This window comes from Leucopleurus acutus (genome assembly GCF_964270905.1).
Source record: "Leucopleurus acutus genome assembly, chromosome: 18".
NCBI lineage: Eukaryota > Metazoa > Chordata > Mammalia > Artiodactyla > Delphinidae > Leucopleurus > Leucopleurus acutus.
In genome coordinates this window covers 15,616,766-15,630,871 of record NC_139160.1, presented here as the reverse complement: position 1 = coordinate 15,630,871, position 14,106 = coordinate 15,616,766, and the positions used below count along the sequence as shown (strand labels likewise).

The 14,106-nt window shown below is 40.6% G+C and overlaps 1 protein-coding gene across 1 annotated transcript in view; it reads right to left on the bottom strand.

Moving 5' to 3' along the window:
• The window catches only part of NEK5 (NIMA related kinase 5), a gene marked incomplete at both ends in the record, with an annotated part of 60,708 nt that extends 47,945 nt beyond the window's left edge, over positions 1-12,763 (bottom strand). The window contains 2 exon segments of the mRNA XM_082859549.1: positions 4,804-4,900; positions 12,647-12,763. Of these exon segments, the coding sequence (XP_082715675.1) occupies positions 4,804-4,900; positions 12,647-12,763 (214 nt within the window).
• Positions 12,764-14,106: the final 1,343 nt, after the last annotated feature.

Here is a 14,106-nt window from a genome sequence, read left to right as displayed (position 1 = left end):
AACCTTTGTCTTGCCAAATTCCAACACTTAAAGAACAATTATTATAATTAATTTATTCTAAAATGCCCTTTAAAAAAATCAGGATTATGTCTTACAGACATTGGCATCTTCCAATTGGTGACCGTGGGCCCAGCAGTCTTGATGTCGTCACGGCCTCATTAATTTCTGTTTTGTTTTGTTTTGTTTTTCGGGGGTGGGGGTGAAATAGAAAAGAATAGCTTTATTGCTTTGCCAGGCAAAGGGAGACACACCAGGCTTCTGCCTCAAGCAACCACGTGTCCCCCAGCCCCATTAATTTTTAGACTATCTTAACCAATTTAATCGCTCATATTTCCCTTTTTATGAATGTACAAGAGTAACAGAAAGCAAAACTCTGTTTGAACAAGTCTAAAAGAGCTCTTTTAATAAATATAAAATAAAAATTGTGATATGAAAGTATGGTGTCACAGTCTCACGGGCAGTATCTTTCCTTTTCATCAGCACATAATAATGTATCTTACAACCAATGGCCGCTAGATTTGATGGAACGAGGTATCATCCAGTATCACCATCACTCCACAAAAATAAAAGCCTTTTAGTGCTGAACCCAGGAGGAACACAGGCTCAGCACAAAGAATAAAAATATCTTCTGCTATGCCCCCTTGCTCACTGCACTGCACCCACAGTGGCTTCTGCCACAGGTGTGAGATTCTGCCCTGCCTACCAGCCTGTGACCATTGTCATGGATGCTGGCAGAAGACACGAGATTCCTGGGCCAGAGACAAAGGACTTTATTACTCTTGGCAAAAGCAGCTGTCAGAGCTTCATGTTAGCACTCGTTCTATGTCTCCCAAATCCACAGAGCCTAGATGGACAACTGCGCACGCGGCGGCTGCGTCACAGGAGAGGAACACTGCACTTGCGGACCCGACTGCTTTTACAGTGAGCAAGGCAGCTCTCCGTCAGGGCTCGGCATTCTTGGCATATCCGGCAAGCCATGCAGAGGCGCTCAGGGCCAACAGCAGATGGCCCTTCCCCAAAGCCCCCTGGCTAGCCCTTTAACACGTCAGCCCTTTGCAGTGGCTGTTCTCCCCGCCTGGAAAGCTCTTCTCCAGACGTTAGCAGGACTCCTCAATCTGTGCTCAAATGCCACCTTCACAGCAAGGCCTGTCCTGACCGCCCTATTTACAATGCTTCCCTCCACTCCTGCCTCCCCCTCTTTTATTAGCCCACAGCACTTATCAACTTCTAACCTGCATATACTGTACTTATTAATTACGTTTACATTCATTGTCTGCCTCTCCCCACATCTTACCCCTGGAATGTAAACTCCACAGTGGCAGAGCAGGCAGAATTCTCAGATGGCACTAACGCACACACGCTGTGAACTCTCTCCCCTTGAGCGAGAGTGTAACCTGTAAATATGGGATATCACTCCCATGATTATGTTACATAGCAAAGGGGATGTGCTGATATAATTAAAGTTACTAAACAGCTGACTCTGAGTTAATAGAAAGAGATTATACACCTAATCACAAGAGCCACTTAAATCTGGGTCTGGAAATCAGAAACAGAAGTGAGAGGTTCCAGCTGGAGAGGGCCTATTGAAGGGGCCACATGCCAGCGAAGGGAGGTTGGTCTCTAGAAACAGAGAATCACCCCCAGTTAACAGCCAGCAAGAAAGCAGACACCTCAGTCCTACCGTTGCAGTAAATGAAACCTGCCAACAACCGGAATAAGCCTGGAAGAGAACTTGGCCTCAGATGAGGTTGCAGACACAGCTGACATCTTGATTTCAACTATGTGAAACCCTGTGCAGAGAATCCACCTAAGCCCAGCCCGGGCTTCCAATCTAGAGGAATTGGGAGAGGATAAGTGGGTGCCTGTTTAAGCCATTAAATTCATGTTCACTGGTTATACAGCAACAGAAAACAGCAGTGCAGGGATTTGGGCCTATTTTACCTAGACCATGCCTAGCAAATTATAGGTACTTGATAAAAATTTACTGAAGGAATTTAAATGGAATTAATTTAGCCTTAGGAAAATCTTACTACATTCTCTTACTTTTCTCATGTTGCTTCAAACTTATGAAAACTTCTACTTTCTATAGACAAACAACTAATGAACGAGAGCCAGGGTTCTTCTGTTCCGAGGTGAGCTGTTTGAGGGTAAACGAAGGCTTTCCCCCAACTCTCTAGAGTCAGGTGTTGCAAGGACCTCTGAGGCTTTCAGATAAGTTCAGTGTTTCAAGTCCCAACAAACTGCCAGGCAAACTCAAAGCCGTCACAACAGCTCCAGTTTTCCTAAACACAGACGTGCTCTAGTTAAGCAAAGGAAAAGGCTGTCGTAAGAAAGTTTAAGCCTACAACATAAACGAAGTCAGTGAAGGTTATTTCTGCTGTAAAAAATGACCTCTAATTTGATAATGGTATCCAGCGTAAACCATCCTCAAATACCCATTTTGCACGGTGTAAAGACATACTCCAGGGACTTCCCTGTCGGTCCGGTGGTTAAGACTCTGTGCTTCCACTGCAGGGGGCACGGGTTCGACCCCTGGTTGGGGAACTAAGATTCTGCATGCCAGGGGTCCCCAACCCCGGGGCCATGGACCACTAGCGGTCCGTGGCCTGTTAGGAACCGGGTCACACGGCAGAAGGTGAGTGGAGGAAGAGTGAGCGAAGCTTCATCCATATTTACAGCCACTCCCCATCGCTCGCAGTACTGCCTGAGCTCCGCCTCCTGTCAGCATTATGGTGAGTTGTTTAACTATTTCATTACATATTACAATGTAATAATAATAGAGATAAAGTGCACAAAAAATGGAATGCACTTGAATCATCCCAAAACCATCCACCCACCCCACCCCCGGTCCGTGGAAAAATTGTCTTCCCCGAAACTGGTCCCTGGTGCCAAAAAGGTTGGGGACCACTGCTGCATGCAGTGGGGTGTGGCCCCAAAAATTAATTAATCAATTAAAAAAAAAAGACATACTCCACTCTCCTAAATGGCCCAGTCTAGGCACTCATTCAGCAAACGTGTATGAGCACCTACTATGTGCTACATGCTGAGGAGCAAGTGGTGAGCAAAAGAATTTATTATGTTTACTGTCTTAAAGGGAGACAAATATTAGACAGCTCCTAATGGCGTATATGAACATACACACACAGTACAAAAGTGCTGGCGAGATCGGTACAGGGGGCTGTAACTTGAATTGGGATCTCAGAGAAGGCCTGACGACGAGCAGGACTTACGAGTCACAGGGAGTCACAATCATAACCCACAGAATGAGGAAAAGGAAGACTGTCTAATGGCGTCGCTGTCAGGAATCAATGAACAGGAATGCAAGGCACCTTATTCAGCGGCTGCCCCTTAGAAGTTGCTCGGGACAACTCAGTTCCCGGCTCACATGTACTCTCAGCTCCCAGAAAGACCTTGGAGGTGTCCCGAGAGCTCTTTTAAGGAATGTACCCAGTTTTAATTTGCAAGAAACACAGAGAGCTATTTTGAATGCAGTGGTTTTAATTTGCAAGAAACACAGTGCCCTGCACAGTGTAAAAGCTCAAAAAATAGCTTTTAAAATTTATTTACTGGTTTTTACACCCCTGATGGTGCTTGAAGATATCTAGGCAACATTCCTGCTCCATGAACTAATTCTGACCTGTGAATTCAAGCACCCCCAGTGCTGGGTGCTGGGCTGGGGATGCCCCATGGTGAACTGGGGACACAGACAGCCCTGTCACAGCCTTTTAAACACCTGACATGCTGTATATGTGTTTATTGTCTGTCTCTTCCCACTACAATGTAAGAGCCACGAGGACAGGAATTTGTGCCTGTTGTGTTTGTTCACTGCTGTATTCCTGGCGCCTAGAAAAATGCATCAGCGTAAGCACTCGATCAATACTTAACTGAATGAATGACCAACGCTCCTTTTATGGTGTTTTTAGTGGGCTTTTTGTTTTTTAACCTTTGGAGTCAAGTGATAGAGGCAGCAGAAATGTTGTATTCAGGCACACAGAGAAGGGAATTGAGGGCTTAAAGTTTTTCCCCTCTATTCTGGCCGTTTGCTTGGCTGCCTCTCTGTAGGAGAATTGTACAGCCCTCCCCGTTGCCCCGGGACATGCAAGGACTCACAGAGGCAGAGTGCACCCTCCCCCACCATCACCCCGTTCCCGGAGCTGGTTGCGGCTGCTTTGCACCCAGAACGTGAGCACATAAGGAAAGTAAGAAACCTGCCACATCCTAGCAGGGATCTGAGAGTGAGGGTGTGGTGGGCTCTGTGTCCTGCTCTTTCCTCTGGCTCAGGAAAACAGCTCCATATGTGCTCTGCTCCTTCAGGCTGGACCCCAGACTTAAAGACTCCTCCTGGGTGTTCCCTGGCAGTGCAGTGGTTAGGACCCGGTGCTTTCACTGCCGGGATCCCACAAGCCATGAGGCACGGCCAAAAATAATAATAATAATAATAAATTAAAAAAGTAAAGACCCCGCCCAACCGTAGCCAACATGTAATGTGAGTGAGACACAGATGGTATTCTTGTAGGTCACTGAAATTTCTTACTGCAGCAAAGCTAATACACCCATCGTTAACTATCTGAGGGAGTGAGAATTAAAGGCAGGTGGGCAAACTTGAGAAAATTTAGGAAAGCTGCCTACAAAAACTCACCAGAGAAGAAATAAAGATGATGTCTCAAATTACAACTTAAGTAAATGGGAAAATGAGTCCAGTTACAAAAATTAATTTATACACACTTCTCAGGAACTATCTTATACAGAAGTCTACATGCCCACACTTTATTAAAATACTTTAAGAAAATGAGAAAGTCAAACCTTGAAATGAACTGAAGAAGGTTACAATGTTGGGATGCTTCATCTTCGCCAGAAGAATGACTTCTTTCTTTGAAGCTTCTTTTTCTTGGATGGGCATCTAAATTATATTAAGAGACAGAGTAGTCTGTAAAGATAATTTGCTTTCAAGGAATGCTTTTTACTCACTGTCATCGAAAATTCTCCAGGATTTCACTGGCTTTTAATAGCACTTCTGCAACAGATCTCTCAAGGGCAGGAAATGACATTTCTAGAATTAGTGTCCTATGTCTAGTCAATGGTTTGTCAGTGACAATCAGAAACAAGAAAATAAGTATTTCTGGTGAAGTTCTGCTGTATTAAAATTTCTGCTGGATTGGTGTACTGTGTCAATTATTTAGTCATCTGGAGGAAAGTTATTTAAATATTTATCTTTCAGCAACAAAGGAATTTGTAAAAAAAAAAAAAAAATGCAACGTTCCAGCAGCAATCACTGCTGAGAAGAAACAAATGAAATCTAAAAAAAGTAAAATGTCATATATCACATAAATCAGACCGGTAAAGTTCTATGTTAAGATTACTACGTTTTTCATTTTCAAATAAAATGTCTCTCGTGACTTCATTTTAGATTTGATGTATTTTCTTTTCTTTTTAAAAAACGAATTTGCTTTTATTATTGCTTTTCCTTCCAGTTTTATTGAGATATAATTGACATACAGCAGTGTATACGTTTAACGTGTACAGCATATAATTTGACTCACACCATGAAATGATCATCACGATAAGTTTAGTGAACATCCGTCATCTCATATAGATAGAAAATTAAAGAAATAGAAAAAACATTTTTTCCTTGTGATGAGAACTCTTAGGATTTACTCAACAACCTTCATGTATAACATCAGCAGTGTTAATTCTATTTATCATGTTGTACGTTACATCCCTAGTATTTATTTATCTTGTAACGGGAAGTCTGTACTTTTTGACCACCTTCAACCAGTTCTCCCTTCCCATACTACCCGCCCATGGTAACCACAATTCTGATCTTTTTTTCTGAGTTTGTTTTTGAAGTAAAATTCAAAAACTACAACACTATGTCATTTTCCATCACACAACACAGTGATTTAAAATTTATGTGCATTTCAAAGTGATCACCAAGATAAGTCTAGTTACCATCTGTCACCATACAAAGATATTAAGTATTGACTATATTCCCCACACTGTGCATTTCATACCCATAACTCATTTATTTTGCAACTGGAGGCTTGTACCCCTTAATCTGCCTTACCTATTTCTCTCCTCCCCTCACTCCCTGATGTATTTCCTTATTATTCTATTTATCATCTATGGACAGTATTGTTCAAATGTTTTGGTGCCATTGGCAATGGCCACACCTCATTTCTACCTTTTCTTCCTCATTCTTGACGCTTTGTCATTTCTACACTGACTTCTGGCCCGGCTGTCCCACCTTTCTGGCCTCCATGGGTCACTGGTCCTCTCCACAGTTCCCTCTGTAATGACCTTCGACATTTGGCCCACAGGTAATGTGTGAGTTCCCAAATTTTTCATCCTCATTTAAATTTGAAAATTTTTAAAAAATTACTATTCTCCATCCCAGCTTTACTGCCTCCTAGCTATGTATCTTTCAGTAAATTATTTAAATCTTCTAAGCTTCAGTATCTTTCCCCCCACTTTAAATTGCATAATTGGTACATATGAGTTTCAAAATAAAAATAACTGAAATACGCTACCAGGATAGACTTAGCTACTTAACTACTTTAATTTATAACTACTGTTTTTTTCAAAAGACTATGATAAACGAAATTGAAAGGCAAACATAGGGAGATAAGTGTATTTTTATAGTTAGGTAAAAATACTGGCAATATATATGAAAAAGATTTTTTGTATTTATGACATATAAGGATTCTGGCAAGTAAGAAAAAAGGCAAATATGCCAATAGAAATATGGGAAAATACATGCCTAGGCAACTCTCAAAAAAATAAAAGGAATTAAAAATGGCTCAGAAACAGTAAAAAATATTCAACCTCACTCAGTAATAAAAGAAGACTAAAACAAAATTTAATATGTTTCATCTGTGAAATTGGCGAAGACAAAAAGAATGTTAATACCCACAGTTAACCAAAAAGCAAAATGGCACTCACATACTTCTGGTGTAAGTATATAAATTGATAAAATCTTTCTAGGAAAACAAGTTTACAGTATCTAATAAGAGACTTTAAAATGCTCCTATTTTTAACTTATTAATCCTTCTAGAAGTTTATCCAAAGAAAATAATCAGAAATGTGCCCAAGGGCTCTCATACAAAAGCCTTCATTTCAGTGTTTTACTATTAGTTTTTAATTAAGAATATACACTAGTGATTTGAAAAAATATTTTAAGCCAGATAGAAGTAAATAAGATGAAAGTAAAACTTCCCCTTTTCCTCCCCACCCATCCCATGAACTCCTATTCCTTAGGAGTGATTGCTGCTAATTGTTAGACCTTTTTATTTAATGCATATATAGGTAAACACATATACACAGTTTAAGAAAAAATGACTCTTCTACATATTAAACGTTATTTAATCATAGCAAAAAAATCAAGCAACATAACTCTCTGAAAATAGAAAAAGAGTTAGATAAAATATGGTATTTTTAACCTAATGTCACACTATGCGGTCATCAAAATCCACGGAAGCACTGGCAGGAAGAGCAGAGGAAGAGGTAGAAGGATTAGCTGGTCACTGTGCCTTGTTGAGCAAATTACTTAACCTCATTGAGCCTCAGCCCTTTCACCTAAACAGTGAGGGTGATGAGATCTACCTTTAGAGTTGTTGGGAAGATTAAATCGATTAATTATGTAAAACACCTGGGATAACATGAGGTCTGCTAGGCACCCACTATTACTGTAAACATTGAATGATATTATATGAGAACATTTTATTATATGAAAACATTGAATGACATGAGAGAATATTCACAATATACTAAGGGTAAAAAGCTGCTATAAAAGATTATATCCACCATGACATCAATCATCTAATATATTCTAATAACTTACAAGGTACATTTATGCATTAAAAATAGCCTGGAGAGAACTTCCCCATAATGTTAATAGTGATGAAGAGAGAGGTTAAAAGTGATTTTCATTTTCCTCTAAATAGCCTTATTTTTCCCTACAGTTTTTTTCAAAATTTCTTCAGTGAACATTTTAATTTTTATTATCAAGAAAAGATACAATGCATTTTTGAAGGCAAGAAATAAAAGAATATGCTTGATAATTGTAGGATGATGATAGAAAATATAGAGCTTTTTGGTACCTGTAAGAAAATAAGCGATTTAAGTTCTGGGGTCTAGAGTTTGCTTTGTGGAGAGGTGCTGGAGAGCTGAGAAGAAATGTAAATTTCTCTAGATAAGACGTAATGAAAAAGTACATTAGAGTAGAAAGAAAAAAATAAGTAATAAATGTTAATACTGTGACACAAATGTTGTTAGGCAAATCTGATAACACAGAGAGATACGGGAAAGCAACAATAACGAGGCCCAATAGAAATTCTACTTATTTATGGCATGGGGACTAGGGTGGTTCATGAAGTAAAAGATGAAAAAATTCACTGCTCTATGAGAAATACACAGTAAGCTTTTTATTATCTATACTAACGAATGGGAGAGACTCTATGAAATGTATTAATATATATTTTTATAGAGGATTCACCTCCCACATAATTTTTTCTTTACTTAGAATTTAAATGGTTTTATAATTCCTAAATATGTACCAGCTTAACAACAGAGCTAGAAGGCCTGAAAGTATCTATGCATTGAATTATTTACCCAATAAGAATTTATTGACCTGCTACTGGTGCAAAGAACTCTTAGCTGCTGTGTGAAATACCAAGATGCAAAAGACCTGGATTCTGCCTGCACAGAATATACAGTTTAACAAGGAGGAGAAGGCACAAAATAAACAGCTAAAGCACAGCAAAGTAGACAGCAATCAGTACCATAACAGCAGTACGCATAAAAAGCTATGGAGGGCTTCTCTGGTGGCGCAGTGGTTGAGAGTCCGCCTGCCGAGGCAGGGGACACGGGTTCGTGCCCCGGTCTGGGAAGATCCCGCATGCCGCGGAGCGGCTGGGCCCATGAGCCATGGCCGCTGAGCCTGTGCGTCCGGAGCCTGTGCTCCGCAACGGGATAGGCCACAACAGTGAGAGGTCCGCGTACCGCAAAAAAAAAAAAAAAGAAAAAAAAAAAGCTATGGAGTTTACAGAGAAAGAGAGGTTACTTAGATCTGGAAGGTTCTACAAGGTGTACTGAGTCTCAGCCCTGAACAAGTGGGACCTTGATGCCTGGATGGGCAGGCAAAGACCTTTGGGGAAGAAAGAGCCCCTCGGGTGAGCACAGAGGCTGCGGTGCAAAGGATTTGCGTGTGGCAAAAAGGAAGAGTATGTGAGGGGAGGTTGAAAATGGAATTTGGGAACAAATCAGAGAGGGGTGTCAAAACTAATATGAAGAGTGAAATGATATAAAAGTACAAGGCAAAAATTACTCATAATCCCACATTCCACCTCGATAATAATGTAGTAAGTAGGTCTTTCCTATATGTATGGGCAGATATGTGTGGGAATATACATACTTATATAGAGAGATAATGCATATATTTTTACAAAGATTGCATCATTCTACACGTACTATTTTCTTAATTAGCAAAAGTTATGATACTTCTCATGTCAATACTTTGACTACAACATGATTTTGATGAACATCTTAATCTTTCACAAATTACTTAACCAATCCCCAACTGTTGGACATTTAGGTTGTTTGCTGACTGTCTGCACATTTCTGGGTACTTCCTTGGAATACAATCCCAGAAGGAGAACTACCAGATCCTAGGATGCATACATTTTTTTTCTTTTCTTTTTCAAGATGAAGATAGCTTTTTCTGCTTATACAAATAATACAATTCTTAATTTTAAAAACATAATATATGCTTCATATTAAAAATTCTGACCACGCAGAAAGAAATGATAGAGGTGAAATCCCACCAATCAGCAATAACCGCTGTTAATGTTGTGTGTGCATGTGTGTGTGTGTGTGTGACATTAACAGTACATACATATATATATACATAACTTTTTGTGGCCTGATTTTTTTTCATCTTTACAACGTATTTCGGACCTTACTCCTCGTCAATGGTACAAACAGGGCATGGATCCTTCTAAGGCTTTGATACGTATTGATAAATTTCCCTCAGGGTGATTTACCTTCCTATCAGCAGAGCAGGAGAGTGCCCGCTTCCTCCACTTTTATATTCTTTTCAATCCTTTCCAATTGTATCAGCAAAAAGTGATATAAAATCAATAGATTTATTTTACTTTTCTTAGTTTTCTAACGAGTTTGAAATTTGTATATGATGACTTCTTCAGTTATAATTTTTTTTCTTTTTAAGATTTATAAAAGGCTAGCACAGGGAATTCCCTGGCAGTCCAGTGGTTAGGACTCCGTGCTCTCACTACCAAGGGCCTGGGTTTGATCCCTGTTGGAGGAACTGAGATCCCACGTGCTGCACCGCGTGGCCAAAAAAAAAGCTAGCACACTTTAGTCAACACTTGCAAGTATTTTGGGCATTCTGTCAGTTTTCTTTCCATTTATTCATGATGGTTTTCCGTCATTCAGAAGTTTTATATTTTAGTGTAGTCAAAGATGACGACGCATCTAGCCATCTTTTCCTCTATGACTTCTGTCCCAGGGAAGGTTTGGGAGCCTGGGGGGAGAATTCCCAAGATTTTGTTACATGAGAGCTGGAGCCATGAGAAAGGTACTGAAGTGATCCAAGTAACCCAGGCCACTGACAAAAGGAATGAAACAAATTCAAGGGAGAGAAAGAGTCAACCGCATTTAGCAAGTAACTGGATGGGGAGAGAGAAAAAATTCACCGATGACCCCAAGGTTTTGAGCCTGGATATCATAAAAATACTGGTGTCATTAACACAGAGCAGCACAGAGTGGGTGACCTGGATCTGCTTAGAAAAGTGAGAAATTTCTACTTTGGGGTACCATTGTGTTAGCTAGCTTCCAAGATGGTCCTCAACACCCCTCACTCTGAATTCTTAATGCCCAGAAACTGTGAGATAATAAGTATCTATTATTTAAGCCACAAAGTTTGGGGTAATATGTTACACAGCAGTAGATTACTCACACAGATACTACTTGAAGATATCTAGCTGGCTAATGAAATGCACAACTAGGGCTCTGGAAGATACCAAGGCTGGACAGAGTTTTAAGAGTGATCTGTTTAGTGGTAAAGATTGAAGGGAGGTGACTGTCAGGTAACAGTACACAGAAAGAGAGTTGGCAAAGGATAGGTGGTCGGGGACATAGGGAGGGTGAGGAGACAGACAGGCCGGAGAAAGAGCAGTCAGATAAACAAAAGAGAGTAAGGAGAATAAGGTCGTGGAAGGAAGCCCTCACAGGCCACTAGACTAAGAGGACATTAGCAGACATACGTGGTGGATCCATGAAAAGGGACCTGTATTGGTGAATAAAGCATTCGCCCTGAAGCTAATCATCTACACCTGAGTTTTAATGTAAGTTTGGGAAGTCCTTTTATTTTTCCCCAATTTTTTTTTTTTTTTTTTTGGCTATGTTGCATGGCTTGTGGGATCTTAGTTCCCCCACTAGGGATTGAACCCAGGCTCCTTCAGTGAAAGCACCCATTCCTAACCACTGAACTGCCAGGGAAGTCCCTATTTTTCCCCAATTTTTAAAAATTATGGTAAAATATATACAACATAAAATTGATACCATTTTAACCATTTTTAAGTGTACAGTTCAGTGGCACTAAGTACATTCGCATAAGTGCAACTTGATTCATCCATTTGGTACCCATTTTGTATGGAAGTTTTTCTGCTCCTCTCACTTATAAATCCTCCAGAAGGTAACCAACGAGACTTGCCTTAACATGTATTCTAGCCCATAACGGACACTGTTATCCCCGTATATCTGAAGCCAACACAGCCACTAGAGAGGGTAACATAAACACAAACCAAGGGAAATTTAGCAAAAATGATTCCTCTTAAATCAAATATATTTAATTATTCTCCAAAACCATTAGACTAACAATAACATATGGTTTTCCTCCATTCCTTCAATGCATTCAATACATATTTTTGAGCGCCTATTATGTGCCAGGCACTGTTCTGCATGGGGAAGGAGATAGACAAGAAATAAGTGAGCAGAGTAATTCCAGATCATTATAAATGCTACTAAGAAGATAAACCAGGGTGGTGTGATAAGGAGTGATTGAAGTCAGGGAGCTACCTTGGCTAGGATGCTTGGGGAAGGTCTCCTTGTGGAGGGGACCTGAATTTGGAGAGGCAGTCATAGGAAGCACACGGCAAAACAGAGGAACTAGAGCAACGGAGGAGGGGGCATCTCACAGACGTGCCATAGGATAAAAAAAAAAAAAAAGATGTTATCACTGTAAGGAGTATCATAGGAGCCAGGACGATAACATCTTTTTCTCTTTTCCTTTTTTTCTTTCTTTCCTTCTTTAAAAATAAGATCACTGGGGACTACCCTGGCAGTCCAGTGGTTGAGACTCTCTGCTTCCCCAGCAGGGGGCATGGGTTCCATTCCTGGTCGGGGAACTAAGATCCCGTATGCCGCATGGCTCAGCCAAAAATAAAAATAAAATTTAAAAATAAAAATGAAAATAAGATCATTGGTTGTTGTTTGGACAATGGACTTGAGCAAACAAAAGTCAACTCACTCATACTTGTAAAAAAAAGATGTGTTTCCTTGACAAACTGGATTAAAAGCCAGATGAATATACCACTGAAAATGAACAGGAATTTTAACTTTTTAACTTTACCTTTTCAAAATTGATCTCTTTTATAACACAGTGCTTGCTATCTGATTTCCCTTTGGCCAGGTATGCTTTCCCAAAGGCACCTTCCCCAATGGCCTTAATCACATCGTATTTATCCATGGTCTCCAATGCATGGAGTTACCTGAAATGAGAGCAATGAAATTTTATTGCACACTTTTCATAAATATGAACAAGTCAGAAAACAGACCACTACAACGTAAGAACTCATTTTGCTAAAACTTTCATTCTAATTTCGCCAAGACTGAATCAAATAACTTTCCTTGCGGCCACAGGTAACAACCAAAGTGAGACAGAGCTTAGTCAGCTCCATGGTCAGACTGGGGCTGCAGCTCAGCTTTGATACACCCTAGTGTTGTCATCTCGGGCAAATAACTTAATTCGTAAAACCTCTCTTTTCTAATTTCTGAAATGGAAATAACAATGTTTTTGAAGATTGTTCTGAGAAAGAAAAATATAATATCCCTGTCTGGGCACCTCTAGGCAGCAGGAATTGTCCTTCTGCTTGTGTGGTTTTACAGTCCAGCCTTTCTCAGTGGGGCGTTACTGCCCCCTAGGGGAAATTTTTGAAACTTACGGAGTTTTTTTCTGTTCGCAGAGATGGAGAGGCAGGCACGAAGGCTTTCAGAAGCCATTGGGGTCTGAGATACTAAGATTCTGCGATGCTAGGGACGGTCCCGCACAGTATTTTCCACCGCCCCTACAACCTTAAAAAGTCTCCGTACACATTCATGTGCTTGGAAAAATCCGTTTATAATTATCTGCGGCTAAAACCAAACTATTTTACATCTAAATACAAAGTATATTTTGCACAGTTTTATTTAACACTGAATTTTCGAGGAATGCAACTACATGTAAATCAAGGCTTGACCGCACCTTGTTCGGAACTTTACCAGGAACTGTTCACCGTTTTGGAAAATCACTCCCCCACTGGCCACGCTGCTCCTGGCAGCTGAGACCTAAAAGTTTGCAGCTGTCCTTATCAGGTGACTCCCTGCTACTTCACTACTTCTTCCAGTGTAGCAGTACCAAGAATTTACAGATTGAAATATAGACTTTATAATAAAGAGAGTCACTGTGGCACTTAGATTCGTCTGATCAGATTCGGTATGGCGGGAGGGTGTGTAAGGCCAGAGTATACAAGGGCCCCATCCAAGACCTACCCAGTCAGAATCCCCAGTTAAAAGGTCTAACATTCCCTTTGGTGCCCAGGCTCCTTTGATTTGGGTTCGTCACTCTCAGCCCAGGGTCCTGGCTTCTCGAGAGGGGAAGGTGAATTCTCCGGGGGTAGTAAGAGGTGTGGTCCCTTCCTCTCTACCATTTCTTTGGAAACACGGTGCTTGTAACACAAGTACACCCTCAATAGCCCGTGGGCAAAAAACGGGCCAGTAATTCCCAGTGGGGTTGTTTCTGAACTGTCTTGGGCAGGTTCTGGCAGCCCAGCA